Source organism: Epargyreus clarus, unplaced genomic scaffold, assembly GCF_041222505.1.
Source record: "Epargyreus clarus isolate Ecla_fem2 unplaced genomic scaffold, WU_Ecla_fem_2.2 ptg000021l, whole genome shotgun sequence".
Taxonomy (NCBI): Eukaryota; Metazoa; Arthropoda; class Insecta; order Lepidoptera; family Hesperiidae; genus Epargyreus; species Epargyreus clarus.
Window position 1 is genome coordinate 2762024 of NW_027332228.1, and position 24440 is coordinate 2786463.

The following is a 24440-nucleotide window of genomic DNA, read 5'->3' on the forward strand; positions in this document are numbered from 1 at the left end:
TAAAAAATGAATTTAAACGACCCCTGGTCCCAGTGCCCTATCGATATGTCTATAAATAGCCCTGAAGGTTCTTCTGACTCGTCTCGTAATGTTCTTCTTGATTCTATTGACTCTGCTGACCAGAGCGTGTGGTTCGGTGCATATCGGTACCGTTGATAACCTTTGCTTACGATGGAGTTGAATTTCGATACAGAGGGTCACAGCTGGAAATAAAAACTGTTATTTAAATAAACCAATTAACATTGTCTACAACCAGGCATCACAGGAACTAGTGTAATTGGGTTTTAAGAGTCATGATGAGGAGAAAGTAATGAAACTGATCCTGAATAGAAATTTATTTTAATCTTTTCGACGTGTGATTGGTCGCTGAACTCACGTTATATTAAGCGTTAATATTATATAGGTATTGAAAATTATGATATACAAATTGATCTGATTTCAAAGAATATCTTCTAGGAAGGTTGGCTATATCCTAAATCACGTCTGACGTATGACACATGAGACAAATAAAAATACAATAGTTTTGGCCAAAAATTAGTAAAATAAAAATACATTCCATTTTGGAAAGGAAAATCAACAGTTACCAACTGACCTGCAAGAAAGTATCCTATCCCAAGAAGACAGAACGCGCCGCGCAGCATCGTCAGAGATACTGGCTGCAAACCTATCGTTGATTCCGTTTGAGGCTAGAAAAATCCAAATACGATTTTTTAGCAATGTTGCATATGTATATAAGTCACTAGAGTTGACATTGTAGTCAGCTTCGAAGAAGGGATTATGTATCTTTCTTTTAAAATATATGTATTTGAATAATAATGTTCAGGGAAGGACAGTGAGTTCAGGTTTCGTAGAGAGGAATTTCATTCATGCGTGCCTGATGTGCTAGCCTTTTTAAAGGAAATAGGAATATCTTGTTAACGCGCGGCAACTTCAGCATACCTATTTCTGCCTTGTAGCAGCAGTATTTGGATCATATGATTTTAGACTAAAATTATCGCGGAATTGAGACATTTTATTATGTAACGGGTACTCACGATATGCGTTTTTTATATTGCCGATATTTCGACCCAGTTGCATGGATCGTGGTCACGGCGAAACTGAGGTGGAGGGGAGAAACCGTTGACAAGTACTAGTGGTAGATTAATCTATCTACCCTACGTCTAGTTCGTTTTTCTTTTCTAGGTTTCATATCGCGACACACAACACTGACAATATCCTTACGCTCCGTACTTTGCACTATTTGTGACTTGCATAAACTAACCACTGGATTCCACGTTTGGGCTAACTTAAAACCATCTTCAGTTCGTTTGGCTATAGTTACGTGAACGGAATCATAACACCACCAGCGTAGTAGAAAGGCATTCCGCATATTTCCCGTATGTGAAAGGTGTCACGGATAAGATAGGGAGGATTTTAGATCGGAAATATAACATAAAAAGTATATTTACGCCTTTTAAAAAGCTCGCGGCCTATCTTCGTTCCCCCAAGGATACTATTCCATACCAGTGCCCAGGGGTCTATAAGGTTGACTGTAGTTGTGGTAGCTCGTATATTGGGCAGACAAAACGAGCCATATCACAACGCATTAAGGAACATATCAGCGCAGTCAAAAATAATGACCCTAAGAAATCTGCGGTAGCCGAACACATCCTCAGTTCAGGTTGTAACCACTGGATTGAATTACACAAACCTCAGGTGATCTCCACTGAGCGTCATTACTTTCCTCGTTTAGTAAGAGAAGCAATAGAGATCAAGAAACATCCTAGGAACTTCAATAGAGAAGATGGTTTTAAGTTAGCCCAAACGTGGAATCCAGTGGTTAGTTTATGCAAGTCACAAATAGTGCAAAGTACGGAGCGTAAGGATATTGTCAGTGTTGTGTGTCGCGATATGAAACCTAGAAAAGAAAAACGAACTAGACGTAGGGTAGATAGATTAATCTACCACTAGTACTTGTCAACGGTTTCTCCCCTCCACCTCAGTTTCGCCGTGACGACGATCCATGCAACTGGGTCGAAATATCGGCAATATAAAAAACGCATATCGTGAGTACCCGTTACATAATAAAATGTATTTGGATCATTCGTTTTGGTTTAAATAGTATAGATATGCTAGGTAATATGAGGTTTGAAAGTACTTCTTTGCTTCTAATAAGGATTTTTTGATCTTTAAATATTTATCTATTGTTTACATTACCTGCGATGTACTTGCAGTGTTATCAGTGACGTCACTGTTCTTCTGATCGCTTTCTGTCACAGGTTCCGATCTTCTAGATTGTTCTGGTAAGTTTTTGTACTCGTCCGTGGTCATCTTTGATAGGATACCTGCTTCGAATAGAGTCATGACCCTTTAAATAAATAAAACGACAATTTAAATATAAAATTAAAGAGTCATTTGGATGGTTTGTAAGGAAACTTATATTCCATTTCCTATATATTCTTCAATAAAATTAGGTATATTATTTTATTAGCCCGCATCTCCTTATTCTACGATTAAAACAAACTAAAATAGTGTTTATTATTTAAAAACAACATATTTATTTGTCCACAAACGGAGTATTTATTAAATAATTAGAAAGAAAGAAAGAAAGAAAGAAACATTTATTCGGATAATTGCAACACAAATGAGATACTATAATAGAAAGAGACAAAAAAAAATAACCTAAAACAAATTAAAAATTTAATAATAAAACAACAACAAAACGACAATAAAAAAAACATACTTCATTTCATAAATTGCGATAAATACACTTATAACTTTAACATTATAAATTATTTTAGTAAATGTTTATACATTTACTTAGAATAAATAGTGTTTATACTTATGTTACTTTGATCTTAAAAATACTGTCAAGAAAATCAAAACAATCCTAAAATTCAGTTAATTAAATTTATATAAATACGCTTTGTTAATATTATATAAATGATTTAATAGAATGAATTAAGCAATTAGTTAGATATTAAGCTCGTTTCTGCTTAAGACCTCATTAAACGACTGTCTAAATAAGATTGCGTGTACGCGTTGATGTAAATACACATTATAAAGGTGCTTAAGAGTATTTTTCACGCAGTACAAAATAGTATATTGTCTGTTGTGCCGTGACAGAATACTCCTCCATATACGCGCCTCTGACAATCGGTTTTGTAGCTAAGGTGTGAAAGCGTAGTCCACGTAAAACTGCTAGTCCGCTCTGAATATAGAAATGAATCGCGTGGCCATAGCAAATTGTATGACTACACCTGCTCGCAACAACTTCAGAGCGGGCTAGCAGTTTGGCGCGAGCTATAACAAAGAAACAAACTAACTCACATTCGTATTTATAATATTAGTAAGGATATATTAAAATCAAACTAAATTTGAAGGTGGTAGTACCCTTTGAGGTTCGACTCCGACGGCACCACCGCCACACCTATTTCTACCTAATAACAGCAGTGTTAGGCGCAAGGGTGTGGTAAGGGAGACAGACTTTTCCGAGGCGTTCCAGCTTAGTCCTCAAGGGTAGCGGCGCAGCTGTGGCCGACCTCAGGTAGGAATATCTAATCCTATCGCACTGCATGCTCGTCTGCTACTCCTATATTATAAAAAAAAACAAACTTACACACTATTAAAGGTTTCGAGATAAGGGCATCCGATTTGCAACGCAATGGCCGAATATCTCGTGTAGAGTTTTTCGCTCAGATGAAAGTTGTGGGAACCTAAAAATAAGTTCATCGGTGAATTCAGATAAAACTTCCCAACTTCGCTATCGCCGGTGGTAAATTACCCTTGTGGGTAAATGCGAATGAGGCAGTATTTTCCCGTTATATGACAGGGTAATAATATAGTTTTGTTATTGTAATGTGAAGGTTTGTAACGAACCGTAATGATAAAAGATGGAAGTTCTTCGAAACGGTAATGGTTTGAGTTTGTGAAATTAGCTATTTTGATATAGCTAATCCAATGGTACCAACTTTCATTTTGTGATTTTTGTGATTCTATTTTTTGTGAAACATATGCTCCGATAGAGACTTCTATTAGCTTCAAGCGTAATTTACAATTTAAGCAAATTTTAGTAAATTTCGCTACAATTTTACAGCCGAATAAGATCGAACACCTATATTTATTTTAACGCTTGTTCCTGAATTTCCTTTGACTACCACGCACGCATGTCTTAATTTTCAAAATTATACATTTATGCATATCAGAAAATAAAAGTATCTCCCGTATTTATGATGAAGGAAAACTACATAACTAAGGCGTAAAAAGTGTGTGTGTGTTAAATCGCAAAGGATCTATGCTTAGCAGGTATAAATAATAGGTACGAACGCGGAGGCCGATTGTGCCTCTTTATCGCTCGTTCCTCGCTCTCGCTTGCACTTCAAGCCTTAAATGGAACGCCTCAGAGCGAGTTAACGCCGCATGAGCCATATTTTTTGGTGCGTGCAGCCGGCTCCATCGAATTATAAGACGTTGTCACGTCAATACAGAAAGCTATAAGCTATTCATACCAAATCTCTCCGTATCGTAATAAAGGGTCTCTCTTCCCCCCAAAATGGCAATACGTTTCTTTGACAGCACCATTCGTACTCCCACCTCCACGCTGCGTACGCGTTGGATGCGTTGACGGCGCATCAACCGAGCGAGACGACCATATACACCCGTCCCATTCTACAATTAAAGATGAAAAAAATATACATTGGAAAAATTTTCAAATGGGCCCTTCGCCCTTCAGGGTCAAATCCGAATCTATAAATGCTGAAAGGAATTACGAGGCCGATTTTGATAAAAACTAAAACGGCAACGGTTAGATTTTTAAAAATCTATGCCCCCATTCGGATTTTGAGCGACTTTAGTTTGAAAATATGCATTTTAGTCTTTAAGGACTAGTCCCTAGTAAAGATAAAATTAATAATAGTTAGATATCTTTCGCAAAGGAATACAAAATAAGCAAAAAGTTACCTGCAACATGGTCAAGGAAGAGCTATGTCTCTCTACGACCAGCTCATACCCGTTGTCCCTCATGGCCTCCTCCAAGGCCTGGAGCGTCCCAATAGGCCTCTCCCGCGCAGGCCTCGCGAGCAAACTCGTCAGGTTGGCAGAATACATGTCACCTATCACGTATGTAGCGCCGAGAGATATTAGTACTGACACGAGACGCGCTTTGTGTGTGTTTGATGGCTCTTTGCTGGATGCTGAAATGATATGATTTAAATTAATCAAGAGTACTTTTAATGAAATTAAAGTAGCAGTTTATCTCATTATTTCACTTATTAATATTGCCATTAGACATTAGAAATCAACTTTAAGTAGAATTGGCATGATGACAGTATTAAATAATCAAATAATAAATGATTTAAGAAACCACAATATATTGAAAGGATTCTCAAAAATGACTCAGCTTTAAAAAAACTTTAAGATTTATTACATTTTCAAATAAATAAAAGTATAAAATACTGCAATCGGCCACCTTGTCTAAAACGGGGCACGAATGTCGTCATTTTTGGGTATGCCACTGAATTGTTTAAAATTTTGTATGGGATGTTCTAACGTGACGTCACCAACGGACGCCATGACACTCGCGAGCGTTTTCGCGCTTTATTCAAAATGGCTATAAACAAATGTAGTATTTTCGTTAATACTGAATTTATTACCGAAATAATACGATTTTTGGAATCGGTAGACATGTATCTACGTTATAGAAGGGGTTTTCAAAATTTGTCGTTATGCCTATTGGAGCCCTTCTTAAAGCCAGTCACACGTATTAAGAAATGAATGAATCTCGTAGGATGCATCTTTAGTTAAGATTTGGCCTCAGGCGCGTCTTCTGGGGTGGCAAACTTATAAGGTAGACTTACTAGGAGATCTTTTTTCGTCGCAAGTGCCCTTACATGGGCAGCAAAAAAATAAAAGGTACCGCCCCGGCCATGAGTATTGTACTCAAGAAAATGTATGAGTACAATACACATGGCCGAGGCGGTACATTTTAAGGGGTAAGCAAATATCTCTTTTTTCGTTAATTCCAAAGAGGAGCTCGAAACAACGCTATGCATTTTTGTTATGTTCTACGGCTCCGTACTACCTAATTTGTACTACCTACAGCACGCGAGTTTGTTGACATCCTTAAATTTGACCCGTAACTTTATAAAATGTTGCCCATCCCTATTATTGTGTTCTGTTTTAAAAGGCTTTCTACACCTTTCTAACTTGAATACATTGCTTGTTGTGTGAATAGTTGCTCAAGAAACCCAAATAGGATTGCGGTCCTACCTTAAGTCAGTTATCTATGCATTACAGTAAACGCGTTTCTGCCTTGTGAGTCTGTCTCTTACAAGAGTAAAATAAATATAGAATATATAAAGTTTGAGAAAAATTGATAAATTGGTGAACTCAACGGTACAAGTAGTTACATTAAAGTGAAACGTTATTATGATGTAAACTGAAAGTAAAAATAAAATTGCTACGAAAGTTTGCTCAGATCAATTTGCTTCTACAAGTACACTCTTTTGAGGGATCCGTACGATAATTGGAAAACTGTTTTTGCAATTATGGAATAAAGGTAGTTTTTCACCATAAATGTGCGAGATAGCTAAACGATAAGCGAGATCAAAGCTAAGCTATGAAACTATTTTTCAAATTCTACCAAAACTTGGTAGATAAGGTATTACAGAGACTTGTCGCAGTGGTCATAAGTGCACCATATTTTAATAAAGAGGGATGCGAGCTAAGGATTGGGCTTACGAATACGAGCTAAAGACCCGTGACTGGTGTGAATGAGTCGACCCTTTTTTGCAGTTTTTTGCAGTTTCTCAATCAGAACACCTTACTCACATAGCTCCCTTATGGAGTGCATCTGTATAGCAAATCCTATCCTATTCTTTTTGTTCTTTTAATTGATTAATGGACAAGTAAAAGTAAAATTCTGATATTCCTTCTTTGTTATTTGATTCACTTGGAAACAATGATAAACACAAGCCTGTATACCATCTCACAGGGTTGATGCAAAATTGTTCACAAGATACGGAACAGTCCTATATGCGATAGCCCGACTCGCACTTGACCAGTTTTCTTTACATTGGCTACATCAGTGGTTTGTGTATTTCTTTTTCTTGTAACTGTATAAATAAAGTTTTATACAAGCGGTAAGTAAGCAAATTAAGTCCTGTTTAGATAACATTTTTTCATAAAGTCCTTTACTATTTTGATTCAGTTCTATACTGGACGGAGCTTTTAATATTAAAACGGTTGAACTTTACAGCATTTTATTTAATATTTTTAAACTGCATGTTTTAGCTAGCAACGTTTAATTTGTGTGCAATAAAAACATTTAGTCCACTTGATGATAGTGGCCATTGCCACCCATGAACATGACGAACTCCATGCATTTCGGAAACATTATCTAAAGTTACTCCTAAACTAAGGAACTAAGGACTAACCTTAGGAACCTAAGGAAACTTATGACTTTAGTTTATTTTAGAACCAGTAAATAAATTGTGATCTACACTCGAACATCATAAACTAGGCGTTTCAACTTAGTCCTCAGAGGTAGCGAAGCATATGTGATCGATTTTAGGTAAGATTATAATCTTAACTGTGGTTACTAACAAATGACAGTTACCATTTACCATCTAGTCGACTGCATGGTTGTTTGCAACTCCTAGAAGTTTAAATCATATAATAATCTTATATATAAAACTCTCGTGTCACAATGTTAGTTACCGTACTCCTCCGAAACGGCTTTACCGATTTTCACCAAATTTTATATGCATATTCAGTATTTTGCATACGCCTAAGTGACAAGGGTTGTTCAACCTTAACATTTTTTATTTATATGGCAACACAATGTTTGCCAACTCAGCTAGTAATCTTATAAAATACTCACACTGTTTGAGAAATATCGTCGTGGTGAACCAGCAGCAGTTGTTCAGCAGTTCGATCTGGTCGCAGCGGCGACTCTGCCAAAGATATGGCGCTGCGATCACCATCCATAACGCTGGTCCGGTGACGAGTAGGGTCGCGAAGACTAGAGGCCAGACCTGGCAGACATGAAGATGAGCTTAGTGACGTCACAATTTGGAGGCTTACACATTTTCGAATTAGATGAGTAAAATTCGAGTACATAGATTGATCACTCCTAACAAGATAGTATAACCTTTGAGAATTGAAATTGTGTGCGTAAATAAAATTTTGCCACGTCTGCGTTCTAAAATGTCTTTAAAATATTTGAAATACTTATTTATTTATTACGTTAAACTACGTATTAATGTTAGTTATTTATACATACATTTTCTAAAAAAAAAACAAGTTTAGTTCTTTATTTGTCAACAATTCAAACAATAAACGATTAAATTATCCTTTAGTGGCTTCATTCAATTTAAAAGCGGTGAAGTAGTATCTTTCTATGTTACTTATCAACGGTTTTCGATAAAAAAGGAGTTTAAATAACAAACGAGCGTGCAATTAAAATAATCAACGCCGTTCCACCGAGTACGTTGAACGCGTGCGCATCAGTCGGCGGCTACGATCGTACTGCGAGTAAACTAGCCGACCGCCCGTCGACTTTTAAGTGAGGGTAGTGGTAAAAAACAAATTTACGACACTAGCGATATTATTTCTATGTCTATTTTAATGTGCTGTCATATTAATTGAGTACTATTGACAATTTGGAGTTTGTTTATACCTCCCATCTAAAAGGTCTGATGATGGCCAACGTCTCGCTCAGCTTCGCCGGAGCATGTGTCAGGAAGGCACCAGAGTCCGCGAGGGTTAGAAAAGAGAATTCTACCGCCTGGAGTCTCTCCCAGGTCATCGTGACGTCACCGATGAAAAAATCTGCTTTCTGGAGACATAAATTGTTCAGCTCGGGATAAATATGTTATTCCGCGAAAAGTATAGAATGTTTTTTTTTTCAAAATTCGAAAATCGAATCTTTGTACTTTTCAAAATATGGAAGGTTAGCTTACGCGTTTCCATATTAATCCGAGAGTGCCTTTGAATGTTCCATTTCCAGAAATGCTTGAGCCTTGACTCCTTTCGGGCGGATCGTAATATCTATATCTGTGAATAAATAAGTTAGGTCATGTGATATATCGTATTATTCATATACATATAGTAAAACATAGTTATTTACTAGACCATCGTAAATAAAAAAATCCGACTACGTAAAATATTCTAATTCCATAATTTAGATCTATCTGCAGGTTGGATGTTGCAGGGTTTGCCAAAGAACGAGACAACCATTTTCGCTCGACAAATTAGCTCGAAAAACATTACCTTCCGCAGTTGGAGCTAACAAAAATCAAACAGTCGTCATCAACTCATTCCTGTCCCACTGCTGGGCACGGGTCTCCTTTCAGAATGAGAAGGATTAGGCCGTAGTTACCGCGCTGGCCAAGTGCGTATTGGTAGACTTCACATACCTTTGAGATTTTTTTATAAATCCTACGCCATGTTAGCAAGTGATAATTAATTTTTAATACGCACATAATTTCGAAAAATCAAAAGTTTGGATTTGGATTTGGCCTGGGATTTAAACCTCGGACCCCTCGATCGAGAGGTCAAGTTTCTTAACCACTAGGGTAACACTCAAACAGTAATTTAACGTTATTCAGACTAATTTGATAGTAACATTTACGCAGTGTTAATAGTAATAAAGTGACTTACTTAAAGTTTAGTTTGTTGGCGAGGAGAGCTAGCAACTTGTCATCGCGGCCACCAGTCACGTTCACTGTGGAGTCGTTTTTGTATTGAACGAAGTGCCATGGTGGAGCCTGTTAAATTGGAAAGCAAAGATAGAGACAGAAATTTATAAACTCTTTAAGAAGAGAAAAGATGTAGAGGCTCGGCAAAAAAAACTTTTGATTAAAGAATTAATAGTATAAACAGATTTTAAAATTATATTTTTTATATAATGTAGTAGTAGCAGACGAGCGTGCAGTCCGCTTGTAAGTAAGTGGCTACTGTCACCCATGGGCGTCTGTGATCAATACCCAGATAAGATTAGATTCCTACCTAAGGTCTGCCATATACGCGCCGGTACTCCCGAGGACTAAGTTGGAATGCCTCCAAAAAATATGTTTCCCTAACCACACCCTTCAAATTAGAACACAGAAGCGCTTAATTGCTGTTATTAGGCAAAAATAGGTGTGGTGGTGCCTTCGGAGTCAACACAAGGGGTTTTACCACCATGGGTAGTACACAAACATCACTAACGTGCAATACCGGGACATCAAAAACCCTTCCATGAAAGTCGTGGTAGACCTTATCAACTGGTGGAAGTAAGGGTGACTTGTACAGCCGGCCTGACCACCAGTTGACCAGGGAGAGGTGGTGCATATGGTTGGATGTCCCCTGATTGTAGTAGACACGGAACCTTAAAAAAAAATGGTTATAAGGAATAAGCATACTATGTTCTATGGCCAGAATTCCTTATGCGTAATATAAAAATAGTTTTCATACAAATATAATGTAATACAATACAAAACTCTTTATTGTACACCAAAATTAAAAGTAGCAAATACAAAATTTTAAAATAATCTAAGGTGGGCGGCCTTATCACTAAGATAGCGATCTCTTTCAGGCAACCATTTACTTGTTGCAAATTTTGTTATATTAATTAATGCTTATTAATTATTATGTTACAACACATTTGAATGGCACTGTTATCATGTTTCTAATCGTAGGCTTATGTAAAATCTCGTGTCCATATTTTATTACTAAATCAAATCAAATTAATTTATTCAAGTAATAGAATAAAGCTCATTAGCTTATTATAATTTAGATGACCGTTACTGAATTCACTAATTCTCATATTTTTAAAGCACTTTGACTACCTTGATTTGGGACCTTTAAAATGTAAATATCGAACCTTTAAAATGTAAAGATCTAAATATCGAAAAATAACCAGACGATTATATTCTTTTTTTTTGCTTGCAAATCAACTTGTTATTTCAATAATAATTATACTTCTCTAATGTACAACTATTACATAGGCGTATGTGTCGAAGTAAATCGTTATTTTCTTATGATTTTTACACGATTATATACTTCTTTTTTTCTCGCAAATAAACTTGTTATTTTAATAATAATTATACTTCTCTAATGTACAACTATTAGATATGTATACGTGTCGAAGAGTAAATATTTATTTTCTTAGCCCCTTTCGAAAAAAGAAGCCGGACATTTCTTAAACATAAATTTTGAAATATTGTTTCAAAATCCATCCTGTAGGTTACGCCTGATTGCCAGAACATATTTCAAAATTTCATTTTTCTTCGCAGACAAGCTTCGCCAATCACGTACTTTGTAATTCGATTGGACTGAGCGCCGATTGTGAATTGGCCGAAACATATTTTTGACTGCCAAAGAAAATAATAATGAAAAAGGAAAATGTTTGTTCACGTACGTTCATTGTACTTGTAATAAAGGAGTAGTTTCGTATAATTGTAATTTGTTTATGATGTTTATATAGTTTTGATATTATAGAAATAGCAGATAAGCAGCTCATTTGATGTTTAATAGTGATCATCTGCATACAAATCAAGAGTGCAATTTGAGGAGGCATTATTTTTCATTATTAGTAGACGTATTTTTCAAAAAAACAGGTCAATTTTTGCTTAGTTTAGGTCAAAGTAGCAAGCAAGCATGTAGTATACAATATATCGTGGCTTACTAAAGTGAAACCGTATGGGGTTGTTGTATGAACAGCACAAATAAACCGAACATAAACCGTTTACCTTCAGAAAAAATCTAATAATAATAATTATGTCATATTTTTTGATAGATAAACCCTAACAAACGTATTTAAATGACGACACGCGTGGTGCAGCGGTCACCATACGGTCTGACATAGAGGGTTCCGGGTTTGGTCCCCGGCCAAGCAGGTATTGAATGATGAATTAAAAGTTATGTTTAGAATCTGGATGTTGGTGTATTCGTCTATGTATGTGAAAGCGTCTTTTTTATGAATATTGAAATTAATATCATAAGTGGTAATTAATTAACACATAGGAATATGATGAACGTAAAATTGTAACAATGGTACATAATTAAAATATACCACGAAAGTAATTACCAAAATATAATTACAAAATTAACCAAAAACGCAATTAAGCTTTCCTTTCTCAACTAAAACTAAATTAGTTGCTTTGTGTCTATTTCTTCGTCTTTTGCCAAAACTAAATCAGAACGTCGACTTCGAAAGTTTAATATAATTCGAAACTAATTTTAGGCGATAGAATCGTTTCGAGTTTTGTTAATTTCTAACTAAACTTATTACTGTATTCTTACAACCATAGATTATTCCTAATTAATTTACGATTAATAAAATTCATGTACAATTAAAGTTTATAAATAGCGCAGAACTTTGGTAACTCACAATTTCTTATTTTACCAGAATTCCTAATTTTTATCGGAGTATATTAAACAAAATAAATTCAATTTAAAATCAAAATAACAGATTTGTTAACCATGTTTATGTTTTAGGCAAAAAAGTTCAAGTTTTTTACTTGAACGCATTAATATTGATTTTTAAATTAGTAGAAGCATACGATTATGCACTCCAGCGGATATCATCTGATGATAACTGCCCACTGCCGTCTGCAGCCATACATGGGTAAATGTACACATTTCTGAATCACGCAATCAAGGTTTTTCAACATCTTGAACATATAGAAGCTCCGATGTAAGACATTTGGAGCACGGCTGCTCCCCGGGCGTGTTCACCTGTACCCTTACCATGAGTTTTTACGTTTTGACAAATATGACTGTTTTGGTATTTGTTTACGTATTTGCCCATACAATTTCCAATCAGCGCCCCTAGCGGATTGTATCAAAACTGTAGTGTCAGTAACGTAATATTAAATGTCTTAATTGACAAAATGGCGCTTTATGTCTTGTCTCCCTTTTTTGCGAACATGTGAGGAAGACATTTTCACTTGAGCTATGTTTCCTTGGGCGAGGATCAAATCTGTAACCCTCTAACTAGTATCATATACTGTTATTTAGGTAATTTCAGTATTGTGGTGGTACTATTATTTACTGAAGCGTTGTTGATTTACGGTGCGGTTCTACCGTATTGATTTATTGGTCATTTGGTCTCTAACATAATATTGTAATTAACGCAATTTGCTAAATACACTAATTGTCGCCAATTAAACTATCGAATTGATTTGGACTTCTTGTTTTCCTGCATTTAGTTGTGAATTTTCGCTTGTAATTTCAATGGTGCAAAACTTAGGTAGTACATTAAAATTTATAAGTATAGGTTATAAGTAAAGTTAACTGTCTACAATAAATAAGATTGACGTAACAAATGTGCAAGTATGTGAAGTACGTGAAATCAGTACGGGATGTGAAGTCTACCAATTCGCACTTGGCCAGCGCGGTGGACTATGGCCTAATCCTTCTCATTATGAGAGGAGACCCGTGCCCAGCAGTGGAACAGTAATGGGTTGATGATGATGATGAACAAAGTGCATGCAGTCCATGACTGATGGCAAGCAGCCACTGCGAAACTTGGCACATCTGTAACAAACTCTCTGTAACCAATACTCATTCTCCAATACATTACTTCCATAATGCTGGGCCCAGATCTCTCCTAAGAGTTAGTGGGGTAAAGTCTACGGTGCTGGTTAAGTGCAGATTGGACTTCATACACCTTTGAGTTTTTTTCAGGAACTCTCAGCCTAGATTGTTTTCTTCATCATTGTTTCGTAAGCAGGTAATAATTGATTTCTTATTGTATGTACATAACTTTGAAATACCAGAGATCGCCGGGGATTCAAACTTCGGACTCTAAGATGAAGAGGCCGAATTAACCATAGCGACCACTAGGTTATTACCACTGGGTTATTTGATTATTCGAAGTCAGTTAAAACATTTTATTATATTATTTAGATAGGTACTTACACACTTGTCCGAGGGTTCGTGATGACAGCAATCCTCATGGCTTCCTTCATCGTGCTAAGGAACTCTTGGGTGACGGTCCCGTGTGCCCAGTAGAAGATGTAGAGGATGGACCGATGGATAAGGTTGTGTGCTGTTAACTGAATTATAATAAAACATATATACCTACCGGTTAGTAGTAGGTCATAATTAGTATTACTTTATTATTTTAGAAATAAATTGGAATATTTATGAGCTAGTATAAGGTTTTCGTTTTAATGGAAGTGGCAGACCGAAATCATATGTAGTTTACCCGATGCGCGCTTGTTACTATGTTAAGAATGTCACATAATCTAATGCCTTCTCAAGATGTTGTGGTACTTTTTGAAGGTTTTCCTCCATTATCAAAACGGCGACGTATTTATTACTTTTCAGGCAAGAATCCTACATAACCTTGTGTTTCTTTCAAGATGCCTTTAATTTTTTGCCAAAGTAATTAAAATAAAAAAGCCGTTTGTTTGCTAAAAGGTTTATTTAATCGAAATAGGTTATGAAGTTACCACCTCAGCTGAATTAAAAAGAATTGTATAATCTTAATTTTGTCATATTATTTCTATAGTTTATATGATATATATTATGTTACCTCTGAAAGTATTTTCTCGCACTCATACGGCTCGCATAGTATTAAACTGGTTCTTTCATCTGACGTGTCCAATCCGTCTTTCAGGAATTTGTAGTACTGAAATATAAGATGACTCTAAAGAGGTAGATAGGAGGAGTGACAGTCGTACATTCCTATTTCTCTTTGGGACCCGGGTTCGCTTTCCGGTGTCAGTAACTTGTTCAAACTATTAAGGTATTTCTGTATACTTATGTAAATTTTTGGAAAAGTATATTCTTCAAAAACACAATAAAATAAAACTACCTAAAATTAACTGTCAATTTGGAAAGTAAATATAATAAAATGTACATAATTATATATAATAATGTACATAATAATATATTGCTTGTTGGAGTACGCTTCAAGCATTTTTCCAGTTGTTCAGAAAGACCCAGTCCAGTAGCGGGGCATATATAGTATTGCATCTCAATTAATTTAGTGCTTTATTTTGTGAAACTCACCCTATCCTTATTTTTTGCTGTCATCATGTCCAAATTAATTACTTGTATATTATAAGCATTGAGCAAACACATTAACTGAAACATATCTTGCAATCTGTGAAATAAAAATACATTTAGTATTCCAAAGTCTCTTTAGAATAATATTTTTGGTCGTAACTTCAAGATTATAGATTTTGCTTTGGTTTATTGCACTTAACAGTATTCGTAGCGGGTTATATCTCATAACCGTTGAGCCAATCCTTAGCACTCCTTGATCTAAAAATGCTGAGCTACGCATTGAAAGTGAAGCAATCCTATTGGTGGATCATACACAACTATTGATTAGCTTCCTCACACATCTTTAGTGGGAAAATAGCCTTTAATGATGCTTCCTGTTCAGTTCAGTCCAGCAATGAGAAATGACCAGTACTCTTACCGTGAGGTTTTACGTTTTGACAAATATGACTATTTTGGTATTTGTTTACGTATTTGCCCATACAAATACCAATCAGCGCTTCTAGCGCATTGTATCAGAACTATAGGGTTGGTAACGTAACATTAAATGTTTAAATCGCCAAAACAGTGCTTTATGTTTTGGTATACGTATTATATAATTTGAGATTATATAGGTGCTCGGTTGTCTTCAGTGTGAAAACTGCCTTAGCAAGTGTATAAAATAAGATAGAGGAAAATCTAGATAAAACTAGCGATCCCTTTTTATACGTATTAGACTTATACGTCTTCGTAAAAATAAAACTTACCTGATACTAGTGGTTTTACCCCTAACAATAGTTAGGGATTTCACGGGCAACCCTTCGGCTATATCCTTGATAGCTGTAGCGAAGTCCCTCGGGAGTTTCGTCATGTTTCTGGATATTATGTCTTGGAAGTCGAAAAAACATTGCCCGTGTCGAAGGAAGTGAAAAAAGAAAAACATATAAAATACTCTCATCTCTCTAATTGAGATCGAGAACTAATGAGTTTTGCCCCAAACTAATCAGTTTCTAGAACACTAATGGGGGCCCCAAGCTCCAAATCTAGTTGAGAGCCGTTGAAAGTGATAAATGTAACAGAAACGCCAGTCCGAACTCACGTGGATATGAAATAATTCTGGCGTGTGCTTTCCAAACTTCGGCTATTAAACAGACATAGATTAATTGTGTACAGAAGTGGCATATCTAAATAATAATATCTTAAATATTTTTTCTAGTCGACGTAACGTATGTAAGGGTTTTATTTCTACCTAATAACAGCAGTGTTAGGTGATGCTGTGTTCCGGTTTGAAGGGTGTGGTACGGGAGACAGACTTTTCCGAGGCGTTCCAGCTTAGTCCTCAGGGGTAGCGGCGTATCTGCGGTCGACTTCAAGCAGGAATATCTAATCCTATCTGGGTTTGATTACAGATGTCCATGGGCCGCAGTAGCCACTTAACATCGTACTGCAAGCTCGTCTGCTACTCCTATATTATAAAAAAAAATAGGTGCCGCGAAAAAATAAAATGGTGGACTAATTGTTTAATGAAAGCATTTAAACGCAACAGCAAACAATTCCGACATTTCTTACAAAAATATGAAAATATCCGCTGCCAACGTCAAATATAGCCTAAGTATATTTTAGCTTTCAAGCAAATCAAATGAAGCACATAATTTGAAACAAAAATGTTTTGGTAGTTAGCTTTTCAGAAAATACTTAAGTAATTTTTATTAAAAAAAAGAAGTATTTAATTGCATCATCATCGAGGCGCCATGTAGCGGCGAAATAACAAAATAGTAACACGACCCGCGCGACACGCTGAGCGGCAACCATACCGGTCTGACACGCAAAGGGTCCCGGGTTCGATCCCCGGCCAGACAGATATCTAAATGATGAATTTAGATTTCTGTTTCTGGATCTGGGTGTTTGTGTATGTGTGTGTCCATGGCACCCACGACACATGGCACGATATTTATCCATTGTCATCAATTATGACTTATTTAATTAACTCCCTATACAACAATACAATTATTATCACTATGATATATTTAGATGAACTAATTTTTGTTTCAATTTTTTTTATTTAAACCTATACCTGAAACATGTTTACCATCTACAGCATAATCTTTGACGCTGTGCACTAGAGTATAACGTCCTCGCATACTAGGGTCGGTATGGATTGGCGTTTGACGAGGTAAGTGGCTACTTTTCATCGGAAAGGCCTACATGACCGATGGTTTAAAAGCTTTGCCGTGTTACCCTCTAGTTAAGCACCTTGCCTCAAGTGGGTTGATAAACATATGGACGTACGGAGACGTATGGAGACTTGTAAGTGTTATTTACGAGTATAGGATTTGATTGACTTTACTAGGTTGAAAATTTATGTGTTTTATACATAAAAAAATAGGAAATGGTAGAATTATTTGTGGTTTGACTCCAGCGGCACCACCTATTTCTACGTCTTCTTTTTTGTTGACGAAGCGGAATGGGCGAAGGGAGGACGCCGGGTTATATGGGACTTTTACCGCACTAAAATCCACCCGGTGGTCGTCCTCCGCGTTTGGTGGAGAACGCCGGGGATCTCCAACGGAACACAACCGAAGTCCTCCTAACGCGATGCCACTATCGGGCTCTGCCCTGGGGGGAACAAAGTAATTTGCGCTCTCACATCCCTTGAAGATTACAGCTATATGCGACCACACAAACCACTGCCCTTCCCGGGGTCGCATCCTGGGCGGTTGAACTCCCACTCTTGCCGCGTGCAAGGAAAGCCCCGTTTAGACGCCCCTTATGATAGGCAGGGGATACCGGAGCCCTATTCTGGTCCCGAGACTAGAGGGACAACACCTATTTCTACCTAATGATAGCACTCTAAAGCTCAGAATTGAAGAGTCTCTCTTAGTAGACATACTTATCCGAGGTATTCCCACATAGTCAGGGATAGCAACGCAGCTGCTACTAACGTCAGGTAGGAATCTAGTTAACTGTGTAATTACAGATGTCCATGTGGCAGTAGTTATAGAAAGTTCATAACACATCTCATTCGCTTAGCTTCGACTTCGCATACTAAAATTTTTGATGTAAAAGTACCCTTATCCAAGCGTGGTAATGAAAGTCCAAGGTATATATTTACGCACACTCGCAAAATAACAACATTTATCTTCATAGCTTATGACATAATAACGGTCAAAACAACATTATAATAAAACAAACATAAAAATAAATTTACTTGTTACTTAATAAAATTAAAACGTACATTTATGTCAACGAATTAAGCCTCATAAACTCCACCTCGTGTTAAGCTTAAAATCTGTCAGCGTACAGACGTCAACATAAATAATTCACTGGCACGAAATGTCAACTGTCTGTCATAAACGTAGCTGCGTGGCTCATTGTATTGTGACGTAATATTGTTGGAAATGTGGAGACGTTTTATTTTGAAGATTTACAATACGGGTTTATTAGGGGTAAGGTTAGTAAGGGTTAAAAATGTTTTAATACTGATTTGTGAGTCAAATATGAATGTGAGATTTAGGTGAAGTCTAGAACTTTTGAGTGTCGATATAGGGAATATTTGTGGTAAGTAAGATATACAATGATATAACGACTTTATTTTTAGCCTTTCGCAAGCTTTTTTTTTTGATAAGACACGGACAATTTTTAATTTTTACAAGCACTTTGTTTTATGTAAAAGTTTGCTAAAATATTGTTATAATTTTGCAAAGCCTGATATGTAAAAATAAGGTATTAAACTTGAGTAAAATTTGAGGAAAATTTACATAGTTTTTGATTTATAGATACTTATGTAATAATTTTACTTTAAGACAACTTGAGCTGTATAAAAATATCATAAAAAAGTCTTTAAAACGAACCAAAAAGTTACAGTGACTTTGAATACCTTTATATGAACTTTACAAGGTATGTTAAGCGTAAACATACCTTAGTTTTATCATGTCTACCTTTTATTATGACTAAAAAACTTATGTCTATAACATGACGTCTACCCTACCTGACGTTTAATTTTTGAAGTATAATTAGGTATTACATGGATGTAAAATTTTAATAGAAATAAAAATGAAATGTAATCGAATCGGTTTCCATTTCTCAGTACATCATCACACGTACCGACGAAAGCGGAACTCACCCGCTCCCCGAGGTGTCTACATGCTTCTTCAGGACGTGGTCTAAATGATGAGCTATGGTCTGTTAATTTAGCGGTATTTTCTAATAGTGGACTGAGTTACCGCCACTGTCACTGAGCCGATACTGATAATGAATGACGGCGCCGAAGTAGCGTACATACATTTACTATAGTCGCTTTTCCACCGAACATTCGTCACCCGAGCACCGTCATCCTAGCCACCGATATTCTGAGTAGATCGGGGTGACCGCTAGATCGGCACCGAGTTTTTGCCGGGCCGATGTGCCAGCAATGTAAAACACATGGGAACTTGTCCATACACTGCCGTCACACGAGTGACAGCTATAACAAAATAAACCGCCGATATCGCTCGCAGTGGACAAACTATCGCCGTCACGACATAATGAAAATCGGCCCGAAATAATCTCGTTCTCGGTATCGGCTCGGTGACGGTGCAGTGGATAAACGACCTTAGAGTAGATGTAGCGATTTTCTTCCGTCTTCCTGCGCGTTCAATGGTTATTTTATTTCAAAGAGATTTATTCATTTGAGATCGAATTTTTATGCAATGACATAGGCGCTGCGGTTATGGAGGCGCTCTGAGTTCTGTGGAACACGTTTGCTAGTCGGATGGAAAGAGATCGACATAATTTTCTTTCCAAAGTACTTCGTGAAAATATACGACGCGGTGAAATTCGCGGTGAATTGTATTTACCTATATTATTATTAGCAGACCCGGCAAACGTTGTGTTGCCATATAAATAAAAAAATGTTAAGTGTGAACAACCCTTATCACTTAGGGGTATGAAAATAGATAGCCGATTCTCAGACCTACTGAATATGCATATAAAATTTGGTGAAAATCGGTAAAGCCGTTTCGGAGGAGTACGGTAACTAACATTGTAACACGAGTATTTATATATATTATTATGTGTATTGCGGTTCCGCTTTCGCGGTGTTATGTATGTGTAATGTTTGTTTAATTAAGATGTTGATTAAGTTTTCAGATGAGTCTGTGATCAACTTCTGCTAAGACTCAGCGTCGGTTGCTGATGTCCGTGGGCAGCAGTGATCAAGACTTAATAATAATATGATCAGTTGTACGATTTGTAAATTTGATTTTTTTTGTATTTTGCATTATAACTTAGTCTTTTGGATAACGAATTCTCGATAATTAACGCAACATACTCTAACCTTACTATTCCACAGATTAAAAAAAATACTTTAATTTTAAGGAATTCCCTTATGACTTATACCATACAACTGAGATGGCAATCGAATACGTGCAATACGCCACTTTACATCTAACAAATTTCAGTATATTTTTCCTAAAATGGAGTTGCATTATTGAAATATAATGATAAATTTTAGGCACTGAGCGTTAACAGTGTGAAATGTTATAAACTGATTATCACTGAAGGTGGTAGAATCTTTTGTGGTTCGACTCTGGGGACACCTGCGCCATACTTACTTCTGCCTGATAACAGCAGTGTTAAGCACTTATGTATTCAGGTTTGAAGTTTGTAAGGGAGACATACTTTATCCAAGGCATTCCAATTTAGTCAGAGTAAGTAACGAACGGGCCCCAACAGAAATTTTTGTTTTTTTATTTTTACATTTTTTTTCATACTAGTCCTATATTATTAAAACAATATTAATGTTATCTATTCATTATGAGTGTATGGCTAATGAGAAATAAATTATGGTTTAGAAAACTGCAAAATATAATTTATTTGCCTCGCTAGAAGAAATAAACGTTGCGTGGAGGTTGGATAAATACACAAATACATAAGAGTATATAGAAGAGGATTGCCGCAAGCAAGAGATCGTACAAAATAATATGGCTTTGGTAATTTATATGACTTTCCAAGAACAGCCCATATGGTTACTAAACGTAGTGGGCAGATTTGCCGCGGGCTTACATGGACTTAAAATTGATTACGTCAAACAATAAGTTACTTAAACAAGGCGGAACTTGGTAAAAGAATGTTATAAATATTGTTATAAAGTCGTTTAGCAAAGAATGTACAATGTTGATCGCCAGCGGCTACGCTGTGGCGTTCCGCAGTAGAATCCTCGTAGCAGCGTAGCCGCGGCGTAGTTTCGTAGCTGCCGCGTAGTCGCGTAGCTGTAGCGTAGTCGTAGCTACTGTAAATGCTATGGGGTACAGAAATGCGCTTATTTTAGTATTTTTTGGAAAGAACATTATAACCGTGCGTTGTATAGTGAAATTAATAAAGTAAAATTATGAATAAAAGGTATGGTGACCTTGAAAGCCTGCCATAGAGATTGTTAGTCTTCATTAATATTTAAATAAAGTGTGATATTTATTTTTGTCATTACTTTATACGTAGTTAAATCAGAAATACAGTATATAGTCCACTTAATGGTAACTGGGAAGTACTGTCAATGAGTATTTGAAATAAACTTTAAATAACATAGAAACTCAATTTCAAAATGGGTAATAGATGTGCTGTAGATCTAAGATTTGAGTAAGAATACTTTATATAACTGTATTTTATGTACTACCTTTTTCCAATAACAATACAGCGGGACCTGACAATGCTATTAGAAGACGATCTGTAACCGGCCCTGGTTAAATATGTTCATTGTTCACAGGTGGCAGTTACATATTTTTTTGGCTTAAATAATATAAAAAAATAATATTATTTTTTGTGACGTGATAAAATTATTACGGATTTTAAAGTAACAAATTTGTGAAGCGAGTGGTACGTTTAAACAAGAAAGGAATTTTGTCATTAGACAAACAACAATAGGTCCAATTTTATTTGTTTTAATATCAACATATTTTTATGAAACAAGTTTGAAAAATACATTTAATTTGTCAGGTATTTGTGAAAATATCTGTCCCTGTAGTCTTAAATTTATTTATTAACATACACTTTGTGAACATGTTAAAAATATTACAAACTTTAAAATGCTTGTGTAGCGTGGTGGTCTATGCTGAATGCCGACGGTATAAGGTTCGAGCCAGTTTTGACAGATTTCGTTGTTGTTCTGTGTATTATTCTCATTATCCTTGTGTGTGTGTCTGTATGTGTATGTGTGGAACGACCACGACTCATTCTTCTGTTGATTCTTCAATCTATGAGCGTAAAGAGTGAAAAAATTGAAAATTTAAAATTCTTATTATGGAGTTAAAATTTTGACCAAACCACAGAAAACTTATAGTCTTGTATTCTGTCTCATGTGAAAAAGGAGCAGTAACAAGTTGAGATACCCAAGTTGCTAGATAAAGACCCGCAACCATTTAAGGCACCCATGGGAAGAAAAGGTTTCTCGTTTCCGGGGCGCAATCTTCAAAAGCTTTTAAGAAATGAGATCGGAGGTTAGATCAACTGTCGTTACACGCTTGACGGCAAGGGAATCGATTTCACCTGAAACATCGATGGGAGAATTCTGTGCTTAATATTTTTGAATATATAATCATTTTAGAAGCACACCACATGGTGCTGTTAACTACGAAGTATGGATTTTTTTAGTTATAATTAAAACTGTTGTAAATACTAAATTGTGTTTTTTTAATTAGAAGTGGTAAACGTGTATGCGGTTGATCTGATGTTAGTGGTTACTGCTACCTATAAATATCTGTAATCGACTCCAGATAAGATTAAATGTCTATATCGAGGTGGGTTACACATGCGAAACATCTGATCATTAAGTAGTAACGATTCGTATAACCCTTCATCATCAATCCATTACTGTCCCACTGCTGGGCACGGGTCCCCTCACATAATGAGAAGGATTAGGCCATAGTCCACCGCGCTGGCCAAGTGATTATTGGTAGACATCAAATACCTTTGCAGGTTCCCTCACGATGTATTACTTTACCGTTTTAGCAAGTGATAATTAATTTCTAATACGCACATAACTTTGAAAAATTAGAGGTGCGTGCCTGGGATTTGAACTTAGGACTCGATCGAGAGGCCGAGTTTCTTACCCACTAGGCTATCACTGCTGCTGCGTAACTCTTACCACACTCTTTAAACCAGAAAACGCTGACAGTACGCTGCATTTCTACTAAATGGCAATCCTAAGGTGTATTAACCAAAAAATATTTATCCATATAAGCAATTACCTAATCATATTTTATAAATGGCATGTATCTTATTTTAGGTACCACATTTTTCCACGTTGTCACCAATCACCTGATGAATTTAAGAAAACTTTTATTCGCTTCCTTTCAAAATATCTACAACATTTATTTCGCTACACGTTACAAGCAGCTAAAGAGCATATTGCTATTATGACAAGCGAACATAATCGCCTTTTCCCGAACCAGCACTTTGAACAGAAAATGTTAGAAGCGTTTCCACGCTTGGAATTTTCAATTCTGATAATGCAATAGAAGGAAAAATTGAAACACAATCGGAAAAAATACTTTTTGGTTCTCGTATGTCGTATATTGAATCAATTTATTTAAGTGGGCATATTTCCGCGGCTTGTGTAGATCATAACCGATAAACGTTGAGCAATATTAGGCGGTTAAGAGTTACATTAATGAACGTTAGTAGCTTAATTTAATATATGCCTTCCTAAACCGTATCGGAGATTGAGAGCGTGCCTTAATTGGGTAAACCATACCTGATTTAATCAATCCAGATAGGAGCATAAAGTACGCTTCAGGCCTCCCTTATTCGTGCTATGAGGCCTGTGTTCACCAGTAAGACATAAAACAAGTTGTAACTATGGTATGTAAGACTCGCAGGCATAGAGGTTTCAGGTGTTTAAGTTTTAAATAAGTGTCGTGGTTTCAAATCTAGGATTCTATTATAAGAGTTTGAAATGCATAAAAGTAGGAATAATGCGCGATATAAAGGTAGGAATTATGCGCGATTTAAAGGTGGTAGAACCCTTTGCGGTTCGACTCCGGCGGCACCACGGAGGCGTTCCAGCTTAGTCCTCAGGGGTAGCGGCGCATCTGTGGCCGACCTCAGGTAGGAATATCTAATCCTATCTGGGGTTGATTACAGATGTCCATGGGCGGCAGTAGTCACTTACCAGGTAGACTGCATGCTCGTCTGCTACTCCTATATTATAAAAAAAAAACTGCAGTTTGTTTAACCTTGCGTGTCATTGATTGGTCCTTCGAGCCGGACATGGCCGAAATATTTTGGCCAAAAAATTGGCCAGCGCAGACAATTAAAACAAATATCTATTACAATAATGGCGGCATCTCTCAACGCTAATGGCGCAATCGTTTGGTTAATGATCCGCTAATTTGTGGGTAATGGACGTCATTATAATGATAATGATTAAGTTATTACATGACTGTTTCAGTAACTGGGCGATGAAACTTTATCGGCCTTAAAGGACTTCGTGGAAATAATTAACTAAATTAACT

The 24440-nt window shown here is 36.4% G+C and overlaps 1 protein-coding gene across 1 annotated transcript; it reads right to left on the bottom strand.

Moving 5' to 3' along the window:
* Positions 1 to 23889, bottom strand: Ir40a (Ionotropic receptor 40a; the record flags this gene model as incomplete). Its single annotated transcript, XM_073084403.1, has 16 exons — positions 1 to 203; positions 593 to 686; positions 2197 to 2347; positions 3599 to 3695; positions 4488 to 4647; positions 4939 to 5171; positions 7859 to 8012; positions 8657 to 8815; positions 8940 to 9033; positions 9640 to 9746; positions 10189 to 10348; positions 13885 to 14021; positions 14504 to 14599; positions 14983 to 15076; positions 15723 to 15869; positions 23873 to 23889. Coding segments are annotated over 16 exons (2091 nt in total), but the record flags the coding sequence as incomplete, so codon positions are not given.
* Between the last annotated feature and the right edge of the window lie 551 nt (positions 23890 to 24440).